Source organism: Mya arenaria, chromosome 9 (assembly GCF_026914265.1).
Source record: "Mya arenaria isolate MELC-2E11 chromosome 9, ASM2691426v1".
NCBI lineage: Eukaryota > Metazoa > Mollusca > Bivalvia > Myida > Myidae > Mya > Mya arenaria.
In genome coordinates, this window is record NC_069130.1 from 41,532,429 (window position 1) to 41,560,131 (window position 27,703).

A 27,703-nucleotide genomic window follows, 5' to 3' on the forward strand; every position below is an offset into this window, starting at 1 on the left:
AGAATGACACACACATTAACAAAATGCCGGGTGATGATTTTTTCAGTAATTATTTCATTTTGAAAACACAAATTTTCTGCCTTATCTAATTAACGTTCGAATTATCGAACAAAAGCTGAAACATCGAGCTACGGTCTGAAAACAAAGACGTTTTGAACATGCGCTGAATGAATAGTTTTGAAACAAAATTAAAATCAGCTGATAATGTCACATGGAGTTGTTTAAAGATGAAAATCATTCCCAATTAAGATGCCTAAATATTAGTCATTTTTACATTTCAGACAGAGTTATAAACCAGTCCTACAATTGTAAACACTTTTTAAACATTATTTTCAATTCTGTCATAAAATTTGACGAAAAACAAAAGCAGTATATTTGTATGTTTTTTTATTTATTGACTATGTTTTAGGATGTTTTAGTGAATCATTGAATATCGACAGACTTTTTACAATCATTACCAGCTCTCTGGTTTATGTGACCACCTAACAATTTCCTAATAAAACATCCTTATGATGGTACCTAAGCCATCCATCATTAGGATGCAAAGATGTGCTGGTGCATTTTAGACATCATGATCATTTCTATATAATCTTTACTGATTAAATTTTAATAATTAGATTATTTTTGCATGGATTACATTTTTGAATAGCACTATAATGATGCTACGAGTATGTGATACCGGTATATTTAGAGGTATAAAAAAAACAACAAAAAATTACTTTATGATTTATATATTTGATTCTTTAATAACATCATGTCTTAATTAATATAAAAACAAGAACACCGCGAAACGGAGCATTATACGCCCGAAGAAGATTCGGCTTGAGGTCCTTTTAATGTAGTGATGATTTGTATAAAGTTATTTGAAAATCGCTTTATTAGTTACCAAGTTATGGCCCGGACACGGAATTGCTAACGGACGAGTAACAAAGATGTCGCCTGGACACAGAATTGCTAACATCCCCCCCATGGTGATTCTAGTCTTTGAGGTAAGGACCTGGAAATTGCGCGCGACACATCGTTTTAATGTAGTGATGATTTGTATAAAGTTATTTGAAAATCGCTTTATTAGTAACCAAGTTATGGCCCGGACACGGAATTGCTAACGGACGAGTTACAAAGATGTGGCCCGGACACAGAATTGCTAACGCCCCCCCATGGTGATTCTAGTCTTTGATTATGGCCTGGACATGGAATTGCTAACGTCCCTGGACCCCCATGGTGATTCTAGACTTTGAGGTATGGACCTGGAAATTCCATGTGACACATCCTTTTAATGTAGTGATGATTTGTATAAAGTTATTTGAAAATCACTTTATTAGTAACAAAGATGTGGCCCGGACACAGAATTGCTAACGCCCCTCCATTGTGATTCTAGGCTTTGAGGTATGGACCTGGAAATTGCGCGCGACGCATCCTTTTAATGTAATGATGCTTTGTATAAAGTTATTTGAAAATGACTTTATTAGTGACCAAGTTGTGGCCCGGACACGGATTTGCTAACACACCCCCATGGTGATTCTAGTCTTTGAGGTATGGACCTGGAAATTGCGCGCGACACATCCTTTAAATGTAGTGATGATTTGTATTAAGTTATTTGAAAATCGCTTTATTAGTGACAAAGTTATGGCCCGGACACGGAATTGCTAACGGACGAGTAACAAAGATGTGGCCCGGACACAGAATTGCTAACGCCCCCCCATGGTGATTCTAGTCTTTGAAGTATGGACCTGGAAATTGCGCGCGACACATCCTTTTAATGTAGTGATGATTTGTATAAAGTTATTTGAAAATCGCTTTATTAGTTACCAAGTTATGGCCCGGAAACAGAATTGCTAATGCCCCCCCATGGTGATTCTAGTCCTTGAGGTATGGACCTGGAAATTGCGCGCGACACATCCTTTTAATGTAATGATGCTTTGTATAAAGTTATTTGAAAATGACTTTATTAGTGACAAAGTTGTGGCCCGGACACGGAATTGCTAACACACCCCCATGGTGATTCTAGTCTTTGAGGTATGGACCTGGAAATTGCGCGCGACACATCCTTTTAATGTAGTGATGATTTGTATAAAGTTATTAGAAAATTGCTTTATTAGTTACCAAGTTATGGCCCGGACACGGAATTGCTAACGGACGGACAGACAGACGGACAGACGATGGAGGCCATAACATAATACGACCCTTCAGGCGTATAAAAAATTGATTAATATTATATATATATATTTTTGTATTAAAAATGGATGGATTACCTTAATAAAAAAATAAAACATAAAAATATTCATGATCGAATGAATAAAATAAGTTAATTCTACCATAAAAAGAGAAAAAATAAAAGGATGAATCAGAAACTTAATGAAACCTTAGTGTCTATTTAAAAATGAGTAACCCTTAAAAATGATTTAATTCTTGTCCCTTATCTTTTAATTATAAAATACTTTAGCTTGGCACGAATTGTTTATAAAGACCAAGTTAAGATCGCATCTTTAATTTCACAATTTAAAGGTCTTGGGTTACATCGACATGTTTAATTTCGCCATTGTAGTCTAATTCTTTTATTGTAATGGCACAATCAGAAAATGGAAACATTTACAACAAAAAGTCCTAGCGTCAGGCAAAAAGACGACAGAAATTTGAGGATAAAAAACCCACAGGGCTAAAATCAGGGTGAGGAAGATGCTTGATTAGGTTACCAGTGAAGAAATTCAAGCCTCCTTTGAAAAGGTCAAATGACACACAAAAGGTCATGAATGGATTTCATATTTGGTTACAAACTTGGACTATAGCTTCAAGTCAAAAAACATTCACTGGCGGTCAAGAGCTTTTGTAGTAAATATACAAAATATTTTGACACAAATTAATGTATTTTATGACATTTATTACTCTTCAAAGTGGTTAATTAGCAAATATTTGTGATGTTTTTGATAGATTTTATCAAATTAATGTGCTAATTACATGAATGATGAAAGGCGATAAGGATCTTCAAAAGACTCTGATATATTTTGAAAGTGATAAAAATCTACATTAAAATACATTTCTAACTGTCATCATTTATAATATACGGTATAGTTCACCAATGATGTGTGAAAAGTTAAATTGTGTTTATACCTTATTATCGTTTCAATAAAAAAAGTTTAGTTGTTTAGATGTGACAAATGCTTATGAAAAAAAAGGGCATTTAAAAGGACATTTCAAACAAAAGCTGTCACAGTTACATGCCAAATCGATTATGCCCAAAATTTGGCTTTAAAATAAACCAAAGGGAACCCAATTCAAACCCACAGCATACCATTAGAGCACAGTTCTCAAAACCCTAGTAAAAGTGTTAAAAAAAGATTTTAAATATCTTCAATTTCTGATGATCTCCAACCTTTCCTTTTTCTAAAATTGTTGTTACTGATCCCCATTGCCCTTACAATACACATGTAATGACCCATAGAACCTGTATAATTACTTGACTATACATTTTCGCCCAATAATGTTGCAAAGTACAGTACTTTACCCCATCCAAAATGATCTAATTCAATTTGAACCCAAAACCACCAATTTTGGAGTCAAAAACAATCATGGTCCACTACATGCGATCAACAGCTACTCAAAGACATACACATAAACCAAATTAATACCATACACAACCATCTTAAGGGCCAGATTTCAGGAGTCCTGATATAATGTTACCCATCATCTAAGACCCCATTATAATGTCACCTTAGCACCCTATTATTACCCTGTGCATTCGGGCAAGCTCAAGAAGCCCTGACACTAACTCCCACCCATTCATCCAAACAGCTTACATTTAGTGGCATCTCAGATAAGATCTATTAGCTTACGGAAACAAATATATGGCTAATTGCTTTACTGTCATTACATATGTGTGAACCTACCAAGTTGATAAGCACTTTATTTTATTTATACTATATTAGGACTGTGGGAATTATAACCTTTATTAACAAAATATCATTTTCATGAATATTAATGAGGTAGGGTAAGATCTCTTCTTCCAATGAAATCGCATGTTACAATTCAATATACCTCAACTTAGAAGATTTACCATGATGTCATACAGGGGTTTTGTTACTAAAAATAGAAACAACGTACAACTCAATTTCATTGGTTTAGATTCTGAAGAGGTCCCCATTTAGCACCATTATGAAACCACCTCATTAACTAATAATGACTATGAGATTTTCCTAGCATATTATGGTTCAAAGTACTCAACAAAGCACTGGGGAGTATTCAACAATGAGCTCAGAGGCACTTTTCTGATCATAATATAAAGGTTTTTTTTTTTATCTCTCATCCTTGGTTAGCGCAGTGGTAAATAGTGCCCCTGCCCCCTCACACCCAAGCGAACTGGGTTGGATTTCCGGCCTGGGCTCATGTGAGTTTAGTTTTTGGTCACCAAGCCAGACAAGTGAGTAAAAGGGTTTCTTCCTGGTAATCAGGTCCGCCCCCACAACACAAAACCACATTCTCGCCTAACAATAGTTTGGTTTGTGGTCACAATGTGGGTTACTTCAGGTTCTCGAGTTTCCCAAACAACACAAAACCACGCTCTCCCATAACATAGTGCCAACAAGGATTAATATAATGTTGAAATCACTTGTCTCACAATCGCTGTAAAATGAATATGTTTAAACTAAACCAATACTTCATAATTCAGTTTATACTGTATTATAAACATCAACAAAGGCTAAACAATGACATACATTTTGCTTTTTAATAAAAACAATTTTAAAACTTCCAAGTGAATATTTTTTATTATTATTAATGTCAATCAACATTCTGACAATAATGACGTGAAACCAGACAGACATAGGGACAGACCAATGGGACAAGGTGATTCCTATATAGTCCACACCACTACGCGGAGGAGGTATAATGAGTAAGACACTAACAAATTATGTTTAGAATATAACCTACCCTTTGCCTTTCTCCTTTGCTGATGTCGAGCTGACAGCCCCATCAACATCTTCCCCACTTTTATGATTCTGGAAATGTATTGGAGGTGAAGCTTTCCCATTTGGTAGACTGTGCATATCATAGCTGGCCTGCTGGCCAAAATGGCCTCCCTTTGGAGAATAACATCGATCGGAGTTCTCCACCTTTGGAGAGTATCTAGGATGAGTTACATCCCTTTGTTGTTGATGTTGCATAGATTTACTAGGCGACCCCGAGGATATATTTACTTGACTAAAACTATTATGTGTAAAACTTGTCTGATCTGTGGAACTGTTTCTTGATAATTCGCTCTGTGTGTGTGACTTGAAGCCGTAAATATACACACCAGGCTGATCAATATTGCTCCCTGAGAAAGCTGAAAATTTCGAGTCCAAAATAACCTCGCTTTGGGGACGCTGGGGTCGCCGTTTCGGACTGTCACGCAGACGCGGGTGTGCGTTGGATCTTGTCTGGTTGGGTATGACATCATCATCCAGACTGGTCCAGTTACGCACACGCGGACTTGCGCGATGGTCGTACACAACGTCATTCTCACCGGGAATGGCAGGGAGGGGACGGTTCTGTATTCTCGACACTTGGGGTAGGGCTTGACTGTGAAACTGAAATAAAGAAGAATTAAAACAATGTTTATTAGGTCACACACATCATAAACTAATGTTTCATTAAATTTCGTTCTGCCTTAGAACTTAGCTTCCAACTTATTTACCTAAATTATGTCATTACATTGTAATAGATGATTATTTTTGATCTTTTAAACAATTAAGTTGGCAGGCTGGGAGCAGGCCAGACGCAACCCTGTGCGATCTGTCATTGGATTTGAAAGTGAGATAGGCATACAATTTTAAAAGAGTGAAAAACATCAAACAGTTACTTCACTCTTTGAAATAGTGAAATATCATTTTCATTTCACAAATAAATCACTATAAATCAACGAAAAGCATTAAAATAAAACTATTTATTTGTTCTTAGATAATAAAATTCACTGCTAAACAACAAAAATAATCTTTGTATGTGGCAGATCCCTGTCATAAAAAGGGCTTTCTTTTGATAAATTATCAGAGACAGTTTAATTATGGCTGTCAAGAACTCCTCATGAAAGTTTACATTAAAAATCTTATGAATCTGACGTCTTCTTTTTTTCCCAGAGATCTGCGGAGGCAGTGAGGAAAATCAATATGTTATTTGCAAAACTGCCCTTCCGGAACTTGTTATAAATGAACGCTGAGAAACGGGATATCGCATCAATGACATTTTATAATTAGACTAAGAAATATGGCAAAATCCTGGCCACAAGAGACATCATTTACGATGGATATCTATTATGAGACATTTTGTAATAAATCTTTTTGGTGACAAATTATATCATTCAAAACTGTGAAACATTCTGGGAGAAGTGGGGACTATTATTTGAAAGGTCAGCCAAAACAAGATATGAACAAGAGCACAATAGAGCAAAACCCAATCGCTCCTCTATTTTTATTTAGTTGAACATGGGGCCTAAAAAAAATTCATGTGGTTTGGGTTACCCAACCCTTCCTTCAAAATTGGCGCCGCCCCAACAACTTTTAAAGTCAGTTGTAAATAAAATAGGGATGGGAGCGAATATCCGAGTATCCGGATATCCGGATATCACGCAAGTATTCGGATACCAAAATGGGTATTCGAATATTCGTTAAGAATTAAAATTTCAATGAAATAGCTTAGCAGAGACATAGCAATTGTTATAAAACTTTTCAGATGAAATATTTCAGGTGATCAACAGTGTCTGTCGCGAAGTGGGTATGTGTCACAAATCGTCTGCTAATTTGGTGTTTGTACAAGGCGATATTGTGTCCTTGTGCAGCACCCTGTGAAGTTCTATGACCTTGTTTACAATGACAAGTGTTGTTTTATGATATCAGATGTGCTTAATTGACACTAATTGGCACTAGTTGATATTAAACGGATTGATCATTAATCCGCAGGAATTGATCGTCCAATCACAAGAGAAGGGTCGTGCAATCAAAGCTATTAATGACCAATCGTATTTTTGATGAATATGCATGAAGAAATTATTGCTATCTGAACAATAAATATAAAAACAAATTTGTTTATCTTTTCACTTTTCAATCAAATTTCCATCATTTTGCATCTTGTAATTGTGTTTTGAATTATTAATCGTTATTCCTGTACCATGACAACGGAAATATGCCTCCAACATTGACTTCAAGTCTTTGGAAGTATTTCACAAAATCCGAGGACGGTAAAAGTGTTGTGTGTCAACTGTGTAATGTTAAACTGGTATATTGTGGTGGAACTTCAAATCTTAGAAATCACATGAAAAAACACCCCATATGCAGTCCACCGACTACGCCTTCAAAGTCCACCATGAGGCAGACAAGTCTTGACGTCACCATGTCCACTATTTTTTTTTATACAATATGTAAACATGTTTAGTTTATTGATAAATAAAAAAAGTACACGCATGTAAATAAAGAAAAATCAGATCGTCTTTTTGTCTTTTCCAAAATTATATCCTTCATCAAAAAACTCCGCAGAAATTGTAGGTATTGCATTAAATCAAACAATATAATGAAATAAAATTACAATCGACTAATCAAATAATCAAAGCGTCATTTAACATGAAACCTGCTGATAAATAACAAACTCGAAAGCACGTGGCAGTAACCAAGCAACCACCTCGGCCGAAGTGACTATCAAATTCGCAAGGTGTTTATGTGGTATTCATCATGAGTTTTATGACGTAAAATGAGTTGTTTAGCTTTGATTAATACATTATAAATTATTAAGACTGAGAAAGAATGAATGAAAAAGTGAAATTGCCATATGACGAATTATAAATTAAGTGGACACTTGTGTCAAATAACAGAAGGTAGGTGACATATAATAGGAAATTTACTTATTATGAAAACAATTTGATACGAGTATCCGGATAGTATTCGAATACTTGATACGAATATCCGGATACCGATTTGGTATCCGGTTTCCATCCCTAAAATAAAATAATTTAAAAAAAAATAAAAATCTTGTTTGTTTAGTTTTTTTTTTTAATATGAAGCTAAAACCTATAAAGCTTTATACAGAAGATTACCTTAACACCTTTTTTTAATGATGACAATAACGCTTTAACATAAAGCCTAATAAAAAAAAAAAAAGAAGTCTACCTACCCTACCTGTTTTTAAAAAGGATGTGAAAAGGATGTAACTCATACTAAAAAAACTATCATTTGTTTTGCATGGGCATAACTCAACCAATATCAAAGCCAGAGTTATGCCCCTTCCTATAAATGTGCATATAGTCTCTGACAAGAGGTGAACCAAGTTTCATTTGCACATTCAAACATTTTTTCAATTAAGGCCAAGCTTAAAAAGCTTAAAGATTTTGCATGCCGATGACACAGAAACATAATGCTGTGGACAATGTGTGCCACAGCTATGACAATACCGCAGTTTTTCTCCATGAAAAAAACAACAACCTCCAGTCAACAAAAAAGCATGCAAAAGAGATTGTACAAGATGACTGAAGGAAAGACGAGTAGTATTTTTGTTAAAGCCAATTCCATGTAAATAATTCAGCAGACAGTGTTGTGTCAAGTTAAAAACCAGAACCAGCCGCAGGACCATTATCCCTCCACTGGTTGACAATTTAAGTGTTTAATAAATGTCACAGACCATCACAACCGCCCCAGGAGACAGACAGAATCCGGGAAATATCTTGGTCATTCAAATCTTCATTCCACATTAAACGTCATCTGGCAGGTAGGTTTTTCGGTAATTGAATCAACCCCCCCCCCCCCAAAAAAAAAATGAAAATAAATATGCATTTATGAAGTTAATATAATAAAGACACAAGTCTAAAAGTATATTCTTAACAATACAAAGATTTCCCTTAAGAAATCTTTAGAAATCTTAATTAACAATTAACTGTGAGTAAATGCCTTTAAATTTTGCATTCTCTAAATTACTTTCCTGAGCAAGTGATGTATATATCACAAAGGGTTTGAAACAATGATAAAAATAGCGCTTATTGTTGTTTTCAGACATTTCTTTTTTTATGTCGGTTTTGAAACTAGAAGCTGATGCTTAACATCGAACACGTTTGATGCATCGCTGTATAGAGTGACAACTTACAAATTAAGTCTGCATCCAGTAGACTAAATCTTCTCCAAGGGTGCTATTTGCCAGTCATGGTTCTAACTAATACGTTTCCTAATGACATTAGGGTGAGATATGACCTCATATATACTCAATTTAGATGAAATATTGCGTATATCCTTCGAGACAGTCTGAGACAAAGGCTTTAATTAATTTATATATGAATACTAAAAGCCTGCTAAGATTTTATACTGCAGACAAATAATCTTCCAGATATTTGTGGCATATTAAGTTCCAATTTTCTTGTGTTTCCGACATTGATATTCTCACGATGAAGAGTCAAGCCATAGCATTTACTAATATAATGGAGCAGCTGCGCTAAGGTCCTTAGAGAAGAAAAAAGTTTCTTGACATTGACTAATTGCAGGATCAGTACAATTCACGGCTAACAGTGAAGAAACATTTACATTTTCCACTTTAATAATCTAACGACGCGATTAGCAGCAGCGAAAAAGGTAACGATATGAAGGTTTTAATAATGCGCATTCCATGCACATCACATTTGTAAATATAATTAAAGAATATCATTTCATATACACATCTTTCTTCTTGAATAACGCACTTGCTCCATTATATTTGTGAATACTACAGCTCATAATACAGCTATGTTAAAACAGATTATGCTTTTCCAGTGATCCCAATTTCTCGAAATATTCAAAGCAAAACAAGCTTAAGATTACCGAAATTACTTACTTTAATTCATAAAAAACACATTTTTGTTTATCATTATTACAATGAAGATAATTTCCTTTAAAAGTCACACAACTTTTAACAAGACTGTCACTGAGTGAAAGACAGCACTTTTCTTTCTTATTTTTTCAGCCCAAAAGGAGTATAACTTTACTGTAAATTACAGTTATGGGACTTGTTATACCTGTGAGAAATGTCCCTGATGACTCGTGTACAATGTTTCATTTTAATGCTTGAATAAGGTTTAAAGTTTTTGCACGCCGAGAACAACAATGCCAAGGCTATGACAATATCTCATCTGTTTTTCTTATAAAATCCTTCAAGCTTGATATTAATACACTACCTGATCTTCATTATTATACAGATGTTGGGGTGGGGGAATCACATCAGGGCGGTTCAGGCTCCCTATCTCCTCCCCCATCCCCCATCCCAGCCCCGAATCCAGCGTCCCAGTACCCCCTGCACTTGAGAACCTCCGATCTATCTCATCCTTCAGCGCCGTCACTGGCGATCCCTTGTAGCGGGGAGAATTGTTTGTGTTATTTTCCAAAGACTCTCGTATAGTCACAACTTGGAAATTTTGAAAAGATGTCAATTGCGGTGAAGAATTTCTCTTGTTTGGCGAATTCAAATTCGCATTTACATTCATATTCACATTCATACTGGAAGACTTTGAAGGCGAAAGATGAACAGGGTTGGAGTTTCGTTTGGTCATAGAGAATACTGGGTCAGACCTTCTAACGTTCCCATTATGTTGGGGGGCAGGGCCGGGCTGGTGCTGCGGGGAGAGGCTGTCAGGGGATGAATGTGAGGATGTGAACGTGGTGCCGACATCACGGTGAGGCGACCTGTGTTGGACACGGTCTGCAGCTTGCTTTGCCTGAAATTGAAAACACCATATCAAAGTCGATCATCACCTTAATTTGTATCACTTCTGACAAGTTTAACAATATATTTGCCTTTATTTTTAAATAGATGTTGTTCTCATTAGATATTTCACATTGAAATTTACAAAAAAATCCAAATTATGTCAATTCAAAGTTGAACAGTATAATCTTAAAACATTAACAATCATAAACTTATTCTTCAAAGGGCAATAACTAGAAAAGAACCTGTTCTCCTGCATAAAACAGTACAATTTCTTAATAACATTTTTACTAATAAAGGGAGCTAAAAACCACAGCATTTTTTAACATCATGCTTTTGTTACTCCCCTTGGGTTACACAAAATTGTGCAAAACATGGGATAACTGAAATTGTAAGCATTTAAAAAGGGGTCAAAAATGGGTCACTCAAATAAGAAATAGCAACTGTGGCAAAAATATATAAATGTCTGACTTCCTTCACACTTCAAATAACTTTGAAAAGTTTGATTTTCCTGTGGTATAATGTTGTTCATTATTTTTTAAATAACCTTTTTTCATTATTTAATACTCATAATAGCATATATGAACAGTGACATGCAGAAATATTATCATTCACAAAGGGTGATAACTCTGTCTTGCTTTTATTTCATGATTGCCCCTTTCACCCATTATTATTTCCAATTCTAAATGTTGTTGTTTTTGCATATTGCATCCTGACGTGTGGGTAATCAGTGGTCGAAATTAATCCAAGCCTTCAAGCCCTGCACTGGTGAAATGTCTTCCAGTCTTGCTCAAATTCTGAATTTTATATAGCAGGGCATGTTCAAAAATTTGATGCCAAGCATAAGAATTAGGGCTTGTTCATTTCAATGACTGGATAAAGTTCAGTGAGAGTGGGGTGATAGCCTAATATTTACATTAACATTTTTATTTTATTTTCAATAAAACTTGCATTCAATTTGCATGACCCTGTTGACCTTTCCTGACCTCTGTAGGTGGAGTTTCTCAAGAAGAAAGTGAATAATGTCAGCAAGCCCGGAATCATATTACCAATGCACGACTTGCAGGCTTAAGCTTAGAATTTTGACCACCATAACCATGATGTTTTGAAGGTCAAAGGTACTTTCTTAATCAACGAAGATTCTGTTTCTGTAAAACATATTTCACTGGATGCCCAAAAAACTGCCCATTTTGAATGGTATGACAAATTTCTGCTCATCACCATTCATATTACAAAAGATTACATACAGACAACCGCACCAAAATCAATAAAACTTTCCTTTCCCTATAAAACCATCAACAGGCCCCAAATTCCCGAAACACCTTAAGTCCCTTATAATAAGATGAAGCTAAGCTCACTATTTTTGTTTTGGAAAAGTTTGTGTCATGAGATCAGAAACTTTTAAAGTTAATCATCTTTTTGGTCATCATGATTAACAATTTTTCATTTTGTAAATGAAAGATAAAGAAATCAATAAGGTCAAATGTATTAAGATACTTTTAAGCTCATTATAATGCTTAAAGCTACACAGATTGAATGTTTTGACAACTTTTTTATTTGTTTGTCTTGGAACGAGCCAATTTTTGCGAAAATCCATGGAAACCGGTGATATAAGATTGCTGACAAAAAATAGATCGCAGATTTTTATAGTTAAGTTCAAAAATCCATGTTTCATGCATTCCTCTTAAACCTTTAGTTACCGTTTTAGCTATTAAACATTTATTTTCGAACGGAAATATGCAAATCTGCGCTCTGATCTTTTGTCAGCTGTCTTTTATCATTGGTTTGCAGATATTTATGCAAAAAATTGCTCTTTCTAAGACAAAAAATAAAAAAAATGTAAATGCCGTAAATCTGTGAGAGTGAAGCTTTAAAAGATGTTCCAGGAGTTATAGGTCTGTTCTTCATACATATTTCTCTTAAACCAGACATGCATAATAAGCGATCGAAATTAAAATATTAAATAACACATCTGAAATAAAAAACAGACATTTTAAAATTTTGTTTTTAACTGCAAAGCTATCAGCAAACAAAATTGATATTATGCATCAATGCAGATATGCAAAAAAAATTAGCTACAGGATATATTATTATATAAAGGTACCTTTTTAGTGATTCGACTAAGAGTGGACTGAAAATATTATATTTTGAAAAACATACATGTATATACCAATTTCGGCGAATTGGATGTGTCGACTGTCCTGATCGAGCGTCCATCATTTTGACAAATTAAGGGCCTTTGGTCTAAAATGATGATCAGGGAATTGAACTCAGTCGAAATATTCAGTCTTTGCCATATTTTTTTTTCAGCACTTGTCCATTCGGGCAAGAAATTGAAAAATAAAGCACTTGCTCAAAAACAGTTTTACTTGCACAAAATAACCAATTCATGGGTAAATATACGAAAGCCAATATTTCAATATAAAAGTAAAGTTCAATCAGGACTTGTGAATTGTTGCTGAAGAAATTATGAAAACACAAAGATCTAAATTTCGAAAAAATGCACTTGCCCGTTCGGGCAACCACCTGGCAATTTTGACTCGTCCGATCGAAACAGTATTTGCTTGTCCCAGGCTTTGGGCAACCCAGTTACGGTGAAGACTGGATATTATGCCTGAGTCAGCATTGCCACAAAGTTTTGTATATATTGGGAGAAAAAAGGGCAGTTGATGCGAACAACGCCAGACGACACGATCCCTGTTTGTCAGCCATGTTATTCAGGGGACACATAAAGAAGTAGTAATACAGAATATTCTTTAAGCGTCTATGGGCAGTGAAGCAAAAGAACAATATAAGGGAAAATTTGTAAATAGGGTAAATATTGCATAACTAGTTTCTGTTGTAGACTGAAATGTCTAGACTAAAACCATTATAATGTACTGTTTTTCAAATACTAAACAGTCTATTAGTACTATGAAGTTGAACAAATTTAATGACAAAGTATATGAACAGGAATAAAAAACCTTATTTCTTAAAATCTGTAAAATAAACTTGGAAGACTGTAAATAATGTTAAATAACTCAAATTATCATATGCTTTCTGGCGATTTATAGAGATATATAGATGAAATAAACATGATATTTCAAAAATTGTCAAAATATCAATTTGATATTTTTTACAGGTTCAAGTTTTAGTTGTTTAAATTGTCTGTTTCAATGTAAGATCACAATATATTTCACCTTATCCGAACACTAAAAGTATGCGTTATGCGATTTTTGTGCTCGCTCGGTGAAATATATAACAATCTTACACTGAAACAAACCATTATACAGTCGAACATTGTCGGCTCAAACTCGCTTGGCTCGAATTCCTCGTTTGCCCGATCTGGGTGTAAAGGACTGATTTCTATATCTGGTCCATGGGAGTTCGAGCCAACTGAGTTTGACTGTATTTGAATTTTAAGGCTTAAAGCTGCACTCTCAGATTTACGGTTTTTACAACTTTTTTTATTTTTGGTCTTGGAAAGAGCAAATTTTTGCGTAAATATCTGCAAACCAAATATAAAAGATTGCTGACAAAAGATCAGATCGCAGATTTGCATATTTCCGTTTGAAAATTTATGTTTTATGGCTTAAACTGTTACTAACGGTTTAAGAAAAATGCATAAAACATGACTTTTTGAACTTAAATATAACAAGAGGGCCATGATGGCCCTGTATCGCTCACCTGTAGCTTTGCTAAATAAAGTGAACATTCTGACCTATTATCATAAAGATCCAATGAAAAGTATGGCCCCTAGAGGCCACTCTTTTATTTGTCCCACTGACCTAGTTTTTTACCCCACATGACCCTATCAGTAGGCAATGCTTCAAACCAAATATTTAAGACCTAGTCCTTTTCCTATATAAGCCTATGTAAAACTTGTGACACCCAGGGTGAGGCCTCTTTTCACCACAGGTGCACAAATTGAACAATCTTGGTAGCGGGCCACTAGGTTATGCCACATATAAAATGCCAATGAAATGTTGGTTTAGACAAGAAGTTTTTTGTTCTATACAATCATCTACCTCGAACTTGACCTAGATTTTATACAGAGGATCCTTTTGACCAAGTTGCATTAAGATTACGCTAAAATTGTGACCTCTATTGTGTTCACATGGTTTTTCTACTAATTGACCTAGTGACCTAGTTTTTGACCCGGGTTGACCCAATATCGAACTACACCTAGCTTATGTTAAGATGATCATTCTGACCAAGTTTCATTAAGATAAGGCTAAAATTGTGACCTCTATTGTGTTCACAAGGTTTTTCTACTAATTGACCTAGTGACCTAGTTATTGACGGTAATTGACCCAATATCGAACTTGACCTAGATTTTATAGAGATGATCATTCTGACCAAGTAACATTAAGATTAGGCTTAAGTTGTGACCTCTGTTGTGTTCACAAGGTTTTTCTACTAATTGACCTAGTGACCTAGTTATTGACAGCGAATGACCCAATATCGAACTTGACCTATATTGTTCTAGAGATGATCATTCTGACCAAGTTGAATTGAGATAAGCCTAAAATTGTGACCTCTATTGTGTTCACAAGGTTTTTCTACTAATTTACCTAGTGACCTAGTTTTTGACGTGGGTTGACCCAATATGGAACTTGACCTAGCTTATGTTAAGATGATCATTCTGACCAAGTTTCATTAAGATTAGGCTAAAATTGTGATCTCTATTGTGTTCACAAGGTTTTTTTACTATCTGACCTAGTGACCTAGTTATTGACCGCGGATGACCCAATGTGGAACTTGACCTAGATTTTATAAAGATGATCAGTCTGACCAAGTTTCATAAAGATTAGGCTAAAATTGTGACCTCTATTGTGTTCATAAGGTTTTTCTAATATCTGACCTAGTGACCTAGTTATTGACTGCAGATGACCCAATATCGAACATGACCCAGATTTTATAGAGATGATCATTCTGACCAAGTTGCATTAACATTAGGCTAAAATTGTGACCTCTATTGTGTTCACAAGGTTTTTCTACTAATTGACCTATTGACCTAGTTATTGACGGTAAATGACCCAATATCGAACTTGACCTAGATTTTATAGAGATGATCATTCTGACCAAGTTACATTTAGATTAGGCTTAAGTTGTGACCTCTATTGTGTTCACAAGGTTTTTATACTAATTGACCTAGTGACCTAGTTATTGACCGCGAATGACCCAATATCGAACTTGACCTATATTTTTCTAGAGATGATCATTCTGACCAAGTTGAATTGAGTTAAGCCTAAAATTGTGACCTCTATTGTGTTCACAAGGTTTTTCTACTAATTGACCTAGTGACCTAGTTTTTGACCTGGGTTGACCCAATATGGAACTTGACCTAGCTTATGTTAAGATGATCATTCTGACCAAGTTTCATTAAGATAAGGCTAAAATTGTGACCTCTATTTTGTTCACAAGGTTTTTCTAATAATTGACCTAGTGACCTAGTTATTGACTGCGTATGACCCAATATCGAACTTGACCCAGATTTTATAGAGATGATCATTCTGACCAAGTTGCATTAAGATTAGCCTAAAATTGTGACCTCTATTGTGTTCACAAGGTTTTTGTACTAATTGACCTAGTGACCTAGTTATTGACCGCAGATGACCCAATATCGAACTTGACCTAGATTTTATAAAGATGATCATTCTGACCAAGTTGCATTGAGATTAGGCTAAAATTGTGACCTCTATTGTGTTCACAAGGTTTTTGTACTAATTGACCTAGTGACCTAGTTATTGACCGTGAATGACCCAATATCAAACTTGACCTACATTTTACAGCGATGATCATTCTGACCAAGTTGCATTGAGATTAGGCTAAAATTGTGACCTCTATAGCGTTCACAAGGTTTTTCTACTAATTGACCTAGTGACCTAGTTATTGACCGCGGATGACCCAATATCGAACTTCACCTAGATTTTATAGAGATGATCATTCTGACCAAGTTGCATTGAGATAAGGCTAAAATTGTGACCTCTATTGTGTTCACAAGGTTTTTCTACTAATTGACCTAGTGACCTAGTTTTTGACCTGGGTTGACCCAATATGGAACTTGACCTAGCTTATGTTAAGATGATCATTCTGACCAAGTTTCATTAAGATAAGGCTAAAATTGTGACCTCTATTTTGTTCACAAGGTTTTTCTAATAATTGACCTAGTGACCTAGTTATTGACTGCGTATGACCCAATATCGAACTTGACCCAGATTTTATACAGATGATCATTATGACTAACTTGCATTGAGATTAGGCTAAAATTGTGACCTCTATTGTGTTCACAAGGTTTTTGTACTCATTGACCTAGTGACCTAGTTATTGACCGTGAATGACCCAATATCAAACTTGACCTACATTTTACAGCGATGATCATTCTGACCAATTTGCATTGAGATTAGGCTAAAATTGTGACCTCTATTGTGTTCACAAGGTTTTTCTACTAATTGACCTAGTGACCTAGTTATTGACCGCGGATGACCCAATATCGAACTTGACCTATGATTTTATAGAGATGATCATTCTGACCAAGTTGCATTGAGATTAGGCTAAAATTGTGACCTCTAATGTGTTCACAAGGTATTTCTACTAATTGACCTACTGACCTAGTTTTTGACCCCAGATGACCCAATATCGAACTTGACCTAGATTTCATAGAGATGATCAGTCTGACCAAGTTTCATAAAGATTAGGTTAAAATTGTGACCTCTGTTGTGTTCACAAGTTTTTTTTAATAATTGACCTAGTGACCTAGTTATTGACTGCGGATGACCCAATATCGAACTTGACCTAGATTTTATAGAGATGATTATTCTGACCAACTTGCATTGAGATTAGGCTAAAATTGTGACCTCTATTGTGTTCACAAGGTTTTTGTACTAATTGACCTAGTGACCTAGTTGTTGACCGCGGATGACCCAATATCGAACTTGACCTACATTTTATAGAGATGATCATTCTGACCAAGTTGCATTGAGATTAGGCTAAAATTGTGACCTCTATTGTGTTCACAAGGTTTTTCTACTAATTGACCTAGTGACCTAATTATTGACCGCGGATGACCCAATATCGAACTTGACCTACATTTTATAGAGATGATCATTCTGACCAAGTTGCATTGAGATTAGGCTAAAATTGTGACCTCTATTGTGTTCACAAGGTTTTTCTACTAATTGACCTAGTGACCTAATTATTGACCGCGGATGACCCAATATCGAACTTGACCTAGATTTTATAGAGATGACCATTCTGACCAAGTTGCATTGAGATTAGGCTAAAATTGTGACCTCTATTGTGTTCACAAGGTTTTTATACTAATTGACCTAGTGACCTAGTTTTTGACCCCAGATGACCCAATATAGAACTTGACCTAGATTTTATAGAGATGATCAGTCTGACCAAGTTTCATAAAGATTAGGTCAAAATTGTGACCTCTATTGTGTTCACAAGCAATTGTGAACGGACGGACGGACGGACGGACGACAGACGAAGAGTGATCACAAAAGCTCACCTTGTCACTACGTGACAGGTGAGCTAAAAATCTGCAATCTATTTTTTTGTCAGCAGTCTTATATCACTGGTTTCCATGAATTTTTGCAAAAATTGGCTCGTTCCAAGACAAAAAATAAAAAAAAGTTGTCAAAACGGTCAATCTGTGAGAGTGCAGCTTTAAATGTAGTCGCATCTCCATATACATTTAGGTAAAATCCAGACTTCAACAGTGTTTAAAAGCTTGCAATTATGTACATGGTGAGATTGGTCACAAATAGATTTGGTGCTTTTGGGACACATACCCACAACAGAAATACGGACATGAATTATCTAAAAGGTGAAAATTACGGTAATGTAAGGCCACAGGCAAAACAACTCCTGAAGTATTCTCTGAAAACATGGATTTAGCATTGTATGCGAAAACAAACTTTTTAAATAATTAATAATTAAATTCCATCCAGTATTCATTGTTCTATTCATGCACATAAGAACGTAATTACTTTGGTGACAACTATAATATATATGTGTCCTGTGTAAGCCACAGAGGCTTCAGACAAAATGTCCTACACCCTGACAAAGTTTTCGCAAACACTGATTTAGTCATATCTATTCAATAACTTCTTACTCCAAAAAGAAAGATTATCAACAAGAGCCCCAAAAGCATACGCGCACGTGTCTGTTTTTCTCCGATGATCAAGTGGAATAAACAAATACTTGAGCTAGATAACTGGGACTTTAAACTACACCGCTGCTGCCCATGTATTTCACATCATAGTGAACATGTGTACCAAGTTTCATGCTTATGCTTTGTGAGTTCTGGCAAAAGTCTTAGTTTTAGCACAAATGGTGCAAATTCTGAAGACACTGAGGCTATAATGATAATTATTAAGGAAAGGTACTCATTACCATTCAATATAACAACCATTAATCACTATATAACATTAAATAAATTCAAATGATGGGTAGTACAAAAACTTTAAAATACATAATATACTATACATTAACATTAGGGACAATTTTCTACCTCATTACCCTAAATACCTGTTTCCTACTAGCATACTGTATTTGTCCTTTAAAATAAAAGCATCGATGCCGATTTTCAACTCTGAATCATTAAAAATATTGTCTAAATTGTAAATATTGGTAGTGTGTAACCTAAGAACATGTAACACTACAATATAAGTTAAACTAAGTCAGCAGGTGCGCTGTAACAAAATAGTTATTCTCTTATGTTTTGAATCAGGATTAAAAGCAATATTAAGGTCCTACAATCAGTCATACTGGCCAAGAAAAGACCCTCTGCATGTCAATTAATTGGGTATTTTGGACCCGCTTCTCGTCAACAGATCATTATCATCTTAAAGTACAAATACAGTATCTGCTTTTAATGACACCACAAATAACCAAAAGACACAATTATTTAAGAAAAACACATAAGTTAGTATCTTAATGAAATTATTTTCTAGATTTGATATTTCACAATCCTCACCCAGACTTTGTTCTTTCCAATGACAAAATCCCGTTCACTCGACGGACTGGGACTTCCTGACCGATTGTCATCAAGCAAATCGTCGCTGGATGACTGCCTACGCATCTCCATACGCTGCATTGCTGTAGGTGTCGCGATCTCTGTCAGTCGCTGCTGTAATGCACGACTTGCCTGCTCTTGGTAGACTTCAAATTTGGCGCGTTGTTCGACCAGTTGTCGCTCTATCAGCTCATGGAACGTTGGCTGCTGGCTGGATTTTTGTTTTGCATATGCCATCTTAAACGCATTGCCGATGATGGTATTCAGTTCTTCTGCCTGAAAAATGCAAATTTTTATGAAAGCATAAATAACAAGAGAAGCAGTCATTTTTACAACAGGACAAATGTTGATGCAATACATGCAGCTGAAAAAAACAAGTGTGAATATCAACTATTTTTTTATCATTATTCAAATGGGGGTTAACATAAGTTTAAACATTTTAATAAGTGATGGAAATTAGCAGGGGTAAATTGAATCGATATACCCCCGTAAATTAACATATGAAATCTTGAGAGCGCCATGTTGTCAGAAACATGTTATACATTAAATAAAACATGTATTCCCCCACCACTCAAATGGCAGCCAATATGTCAGTTTTCATTAAATGTATGCGGGACAAATTAAGAGATATATGAAAAATGTTCCATACAGGTAAGGGCGATATCTATGTGCTTAACAGCCTTCTTTAAGTTAATAAATGTCTGCCTATTTCATTAATATCATCATTACCGTAAACATGTGATCGGTAGGTACTATGTGTTTCTTAGTGTTTAATCTTATAACAGGTATTAGGCAGTGATTTCAAGCCCAGTGCTTTCCCTTGAAAAAGGGAAACAACCACTGTGTCTGACCAGCAACCAAATTGAAAAGGCAATGAATAGTTTATTGTTTTTCGTTACAGTCATCTGGCTAACATTTCTCTATATTATCACAAATTTTATATCAATGATTTAACTATTCAAGGACATCAAAACAGTTCCTTTACAACACGGTTGGAATGTTGAGGGAAACATGTAATTGATAAGTATCCACTTTTTTCTTAAAAATCAAAAGTTTATCTAAACACTTTTGTCAATACAAAGTTGTAAATATGTATCACGAAAGACTTCAATAAAATTATTGGGTTGAAAATCAAGCTTTTGGGTTGCTTTGTAAATTAAGTTAGGCCCTCATAAGAAAATAAGCAATTTTTCATTTCTAACATCGTGACTTTCATTAGAGCAAGAAAAACAACTTAATAAGCCAGCAGGCCTCACATATTTTATGGGACTTCATAATTAACAAACACATCATGTCTGACATTCCATTAACACTACATGTTCTAAAAATGCCTGTGATGAAATATATGTACTAGGAGGCACCCCATATCCTAACAATGGTGTCAAAAGCAGGTATTTTGCATTTTTATCTCGAAAATTAATGTTTAATGCATGTCAGTGGGATGGGTATTACAGTGCCCTTCAGTAAAATTTTATTCAAACAGATATGTACACAGAGGCATGACCATGAATAAATGATCTGATTTTTATCCATACAATGTAAACTTTATATTAGGCAATGAAAAAAAAACACCCTTAATATAAGGTATTTCAATAACCAATCCATTTTTTTCTTTTCGCATTAACAACCATGATTTTTCATTTTGTTAAATGCAATGATAATTATTAAAAAAAATTGTTTGAGTTCATCAGAACATTTGATTTTTGCTTTTGATTCAATTTTTTTCAAACATCGAGTTTCTGCCTTTAGCTGATATCATGGAATACACAATTGCCTCCCTTTAACTTAAATTTTTTTCCCCATTTATGGTAGACATCCATTGTCTACCTTTAGCTTCAAGTTATAATCAAAGAGTATTAGGGCCATCAATTATCTCCCTAATGGTTCTATAGTGTACATATATCATGGAATACACAATTGCCTCCCTTATGGTTCTATATTGTACATACATCTTGGAATACACAATTGCCTCCCTTATGGTTCTATAGTGTACATATATCATGGAATACACAATTGCCTCCCTTATGGTTCTATAGTGTACATATATCATGGACTACACAATTGCCTCCCTTATGGTTCTATAGTGTACATATATCATGGAATACACAAATGCCTCCCTTATGGTTCTATAGTGTACATATATCATGGACTACACAATTGCCTCCCTAATGGTTCTATAGTGTACATATATCATGGACTACACAATTGCCTCCCTTATGGTTCTATAGTGTACATATATCTTGGAATACACAAATGCCTCCCTTATGGTTCTATAGTGTACATATATCATGGACTACACAATTGCCTCCCTTATGGTTCTATAGTGTACATATATCATGGACTACACAATTGCCTCCCTTATGGTTCTATAGTGTACATACATCATGGAATACACAATTGCCTCCCTTATGGTTCTATAGTGTACATATATCATGGAATACACAATTGTCTCCCTAATGGTTCTATAGTGTACATACATCATGGAATACACAATTGCCTCCCTTATGGTTCTATAGTGTACATATATCATGGAATACACAATTGCCTCCCTAATGGTTCTATAGTGTACATATATCATGGAATACACAATTGCCTCCCTTATGGTTCTATAGTGTACATATATCATGGACTACACAATTGCCTCCCTTATGGTTCTATAGTGTACATATATCATGGAATACACAATTGTCTCCCTAATGGTTCTATAGTGTACATATATCATGGAATACACAATTGCCTCCCTTATGGTTCTATAGTGTACATATATCATGGAATACACAATTGTCTCCCTAATGGTTCTATAGTGTACATATATCATGGAATACACAATTGTCTCCCTAATGGTTCTATAGTGTACATATATCATGGAATACACAATTGCCTCCCTTATGGTTCTATAGTGTACATATATCATGGAATACACAATTGTCTCCCTAATGGTTCTATAGTGTACATATATCATGGAATACACAATTGCCTCCCTTATGGTTCTATATTGTACATACATCTTGGAATACACAATTGCCTCCCTTTAGCTGCAATAGTTTTCAGATTTTATGGAGGCATTAATTGGCTTCCATTAGCATCAATTAGTTAGCAAATGTATTTGAGCCATCAATTGTCTACCTTATGCTTCTGTAGTTTTATCACGTGGCTTCCATTAGCATCAATTAGTAAGCAAATGTATTTGAGCCATCAATTGTCTACCTTATGCTTCTGTAGTTTTATCACGTAATACACAATTGCCTACCTTGGTATTGAATAGTTTTCATATCATTGAATACACATTTATCTCCCTTTAGCTTCAATTAGTTGTCAAATGTCTCAGAGTCATCAATTCTCTCCCTTTATATTGAAAAGATTTCATATCATTGGATACTTATTTATCTCCCTTTAGCTTCAATTAGTTGTCAAATGTCTAAGCGTCATCGATTGCCTCCCTTTATATTGAATAGTTTTCATATCATTGGATACACATTTATCATCCTTTAGCTTCAATTAGTTGTCAAATGTCTCAGAGTCATCAATTCTCTCCCTTTATATTGAAGAGTTTTCATATCATTTGATACACATTTATCTCCCTTTAGCTTCAATTAGTTGTCAAATGTCTCAGAGACATCAATTTTCTCCCTTTATAGTGAAGAGTTTTCATATCATTTGATACACATTTATCTCCCTTTAGCTTCAATTAGTTGTCAAATGCCTCAGAGACATCAATTCTCTCCCTTTATATTGAAGAGTTTTCATATCACATGATACACATTTATCTCCCTTTGACTTCAATTAGTTGTCAAATGGCTCAGAGACATTAATTCTCTCCCTTTATATTGAAGAGTTTTCATATCATTTGATACACATTTATCTCCCTTTGACTTCAATTAGTTGTCAAATGGCTCAGAGACATTAATTCTCTCCCTTTATATTGAAGAGTTTTCATATCATTTGATACACATTTATCTCCCTTTAACTTCAATTAGTTGTCAAATGTCTCAGTCATCAATTGCCTTCCTTTATATTGAATAGTTTTTATATCATTGGAGACACATTTATCTCCCTTTAGCTTCAATTAGTTGTCAAATGTCCAAGAGTCAGTCATCAATTGTCTCCCTTTATAATGAATAGTTTTCATATTATTGGATACACATTTATCTCCCTTTAGCTTCAATTAGTTGTCAAATGTCTCAGAGTTATCAATTGTCTCCCTTAAGGTTGTATAGTTTTCACATATCATGTGATACACAATTGCCGCCATATAACTTGAACAGCTATCCTATTTTATTGTAGAAATCAATTGTATCTCTTAAGCTTCATTAGTTATCTTAACTCTTGGAAATATCAATCCCTTTAAGTTCAGCAGCTACAAGAAATCATGGAACAATTGTGTCCCTTTTGGTTCTATAATTTTCAGATATCAATGAAAACATCAATTCACTTCCAAATAAGTTTCAATAGTTTTCAGCTTACATGGTAGACACCAATTCTCCCCTGTAAGTTTTAACAGTTTCAAATTTCATGGGAGACACCAATTGTCTCCCTTTAGTTTTAAAAGTTTCAGAGTTCATGGTAGACACCAATTGTCTCCCTTTCGTTTGAAAAGTTTCAGATTTCATGGTAGACACTGCCTCTGTTTAGCTATAATGATTTACAATTTTCATGAAAGATATCATACTACTCAGTTTAGTATCAATGTTGTTTCAAATTTCATGAAATCCACCCAGTTGTCTTCCTTTAGTTTTCATTTCATAATAAGACATCTATTGGTTCCTTTTTAAACTTCTTTTTTAATAGTTTCAGATTTCATGTTTGCATTGGCTTCATTTAGCTTTAAAGGTGTTCAGTTATCATGGTAGATATCAATCAATCTTCCATTAGGGAACATTATGGCAGCAGACATCTAAGGGAGGTAATCTAACATACATATAATAGTGAAAAAAGGGGAACAATCATTAACAGGCTGTTATTTTTGTTGAAAAATCATTTCCCGCAAAACAGCAATTCTTGCATATTTCATAGAAATGATATATTAACATGTTTAAAACTGGACAAATCTTTAAGGTCAGTCCTGATATAGTTCACGATACTGTGATAAATTATATGGATTGTCATAGAAACACTACAATGCTGACAAAAATTCACCAGAAACAATACCTTTTTTTTACACAACATTCATTTATTTATGTTTACCCACATTAGATATGGCTGATAAATATTTTATGAGCAATTTCTTTTTAAATTAAAACTCCAACAAAAAACACAAATTAGCATACCTAGGGCTATGCACACCATCCTCTATCCATTAAATTACAATTAACAACAAATTACACCGCCATTATTATGTTACTCAATCCCGCACTCCGTATATTGCCATCTTTAAAGACGCTAAAAAGTTGTCGCAATGCACACATAACACGGAATGTAAAATTACGACAAACCAAATCTAAACCTGTTACCAGATAAAAATCGCATGATTCACAAACATTAAAGTCCTTTAAATAAAATCTCAGCACATTTTTTGCAAAGTTTTTCGACCTTAAATTAAATCTCGCTTTCCGTAATTATGACTTGAGAATTAATCATTTTCAGAATAATAACGACAATAAATAACACCTTTTGTAATCATTCAAAAACATGACAAATAACTCAAATAAATCCAAGATCACCTAAACAAACAACACTGGAAAATTCAGACAACAATTAGTCTACAAATGCCTGAAAGCATTCTTTTTGAGATATTCATAAACTTTTAACGGTTTTAAATAATTATAATGTTTCTTATATTTGTTCATAATTGACTAAAATAAACAATTAAGCAATTAATTTTCGCCTCCACTAAAGTCAATTTGGCGTCTATGACAGTTACATAGACTTTAAGACCTTCACAATTGTGGGCTGTGAAAAAGAATTCATGATCGGAAATTATTTTTTATTAAGCATTATTAACATTAGAAATGTAAACTCCAATATTAAACATCAAAGGAATTCCTGTGTATGATTAGCAAATATACCTATATGTGGCTATGTAAACCAAGAAAAATAGTTAGCACAATACTGTGAAAAAGTATTTAAACTTTTCCTTTAACAATTCTGAACTAAATGGTCAACTTTATTAGCAAAGCAGCCTATAAGTGAAATGGATGTTTTAAATTGTGTGATATAATGTCGAGTTTATATGATGAGATTTTCCCTCAAGGGCAATTTTAACTTAGGCCAAAAAAAAAATACAGCTGGTTCGGGTTACCCGACCCTACCTACGAAATAGGTGCCGACCCTACCTTTTTTATAGTCCTTTTTTATATATAAATATATAGTAAGATTCATTTAAAAAAAAAGAAGAATGTGTTTAATATGTAGTGCAAATTATTTAAAACTTCATTCAGAAAATTACTTTACACCATTCTCTAATGATGAAAATTACGTTCCTATATAAAACCTAATTAAAAAAAAAGATAAAGAAAAAAAAGCATACCTACCCTACCTGTTTTTAAAAAGGATGGAACCCTAAACAAACTATTTCTTTTTTTGGCCTTATGTGCATTTATAATGAACGCAAATACTAATATGGGTATAAACTTTCCCCTTGTCTTGCCACATTTTATCTAAAATCATTTTAATTTTTATTTTTTCAAAAATATTCATAACTAACTTCATCTACCTCTACAAATTTCACAGCTCATTGACTTTACAGTTACTTAATCATAGAAATGCTACTGATGACTGAGTTTTGAAACACACCCTCACACCAAAATACCCAGTCATCGTGAAAAATTGTTTCATCAGGAATAAAACTTAATGAAAATTGCACATCGGATGGTAAGAATGTAATATTCCATATCAAAACTCCATACATGCTATATCCAGTGGTCGAAATTAGCACAAGCCCACAAGCCCTGCACTGGTAAAATGTCTTCCGGGCTTGCTCAAATTCTGAATTTTACATAGCAGGGCTTAATTGTTAAAAAATTTGATTCCAAGCAATAGTATAAGAATTCAGGCTTGTTCATCCAAAAGTCTTACTTCGATGACTGTATATCCCCCATTTTTTTATTCAATTTATGTATGTATGCGTGTGCGTGCATGCGTGCTTGTGTGTGTGCATGTGATTGGGTAAAAATGTAGACTCAGACTGCTTTGTAAAATACATTTTTCTTACAACAAAACACAGCACTTTTTAGTTTAGAAAAAAAAGAAATGCTAGTATTAATAAGATGCTATTAAAAGAAGAACACATGAACAACAAGAGCACCGCGGAGTGGGTGCCAACGCTCGTCTGTTTTTTTTCCAAGTCGAAAAGGGGGGATAACTCAATATTAATTAAAGGCAAAATTATATGACCTGCTATAAACATGCATAGTGTTAATAGGAACACGTGTAGCAAGTTTAATGTGAAAATGTTGAACGGTTTTTGAGTTATGAGGTAAGGTTAAAGTTTTTGGACGACGACGACGACGCAGACGCAGACGCAGACGCAGACGACGCCGACGACGCCAAGGCTATCACAATAACTCGACTTTTTTTCTTCGAAAAACAGACGAGCTAAAAATGAACGTTCAGACTTTTGTTGAAAATCCCCTTAGTGAAAGGCAAAATCCCCTGGTTTTCTGAGCCAGATCCCCTGTTTTTTTATCCAAATCCTCTGGTTTTCTGAGCAAAATCCTCTGGGAAGCCTTCCAGATAAATGGAATGACATATTAGCAAGCGCAAAAAAAATATTTCAACGAAATCAACAACGAGATAATGGCACTTCATGACTTGGGTAAACTATTACAAAACAAGATAGATGATCTGAATCAAGTGAAAATTAAACAAAACTATACCATGGATTGAATTTGAAGGGTTGAAATATTGCACCTGTAATAATATTATTCAAAACATGTCTTCATTCCTTTTATTTACGTAGCATGCAAATTTTGTTTAAACACTCATATCAGTCAAACACAATTACCCTAAATACAAATATCATTGATCATTATGCCTGCACGCAGTTCGTGATTATATGTAAAATGAAATCGAAAAAAAATAATT

At 34.5% G+C, this 27,703-nt stretch overlaps 1 protein-coding gene across 2 annotated transcripts in view; it reads right to left on the reverse strand.

The window, feature by feature from the left end:
- The window catches only part of LOC128203321 (uncharacterized), an 87,945-nt gene that overhangs the window by 24,718 nt on the left and 35,524 nt on the right, over positions 1-27,703 (reverse strand). Inside the window, exons 5-8 of one of the 2 annotated variants that reach the window (XM_052904702.1) lie at positions 19,643-19,957; positions 12,779-12,805; positions 10,151-10,687; positions 4,924-5,561 (exon numbers count right to left, since the gene is read on the reverse strand). In XM_052904702.1, coding sequence (XP_052760662.1) covers positions 4,924-5,561; positions 10,151-10,687; positions 12,779-12,805; positions 19,643-19,957 — 1,517 coding nt within the window. The remainder of the gene's footprint in view (positions 1-4,923; positions 5,562-10,150; positions 10,688-12,778; positions 12,806-19,642; positions 19,958-27,703) is intronic. The other variant, XM_052904703.1, reaches the window with a different exon arrangement.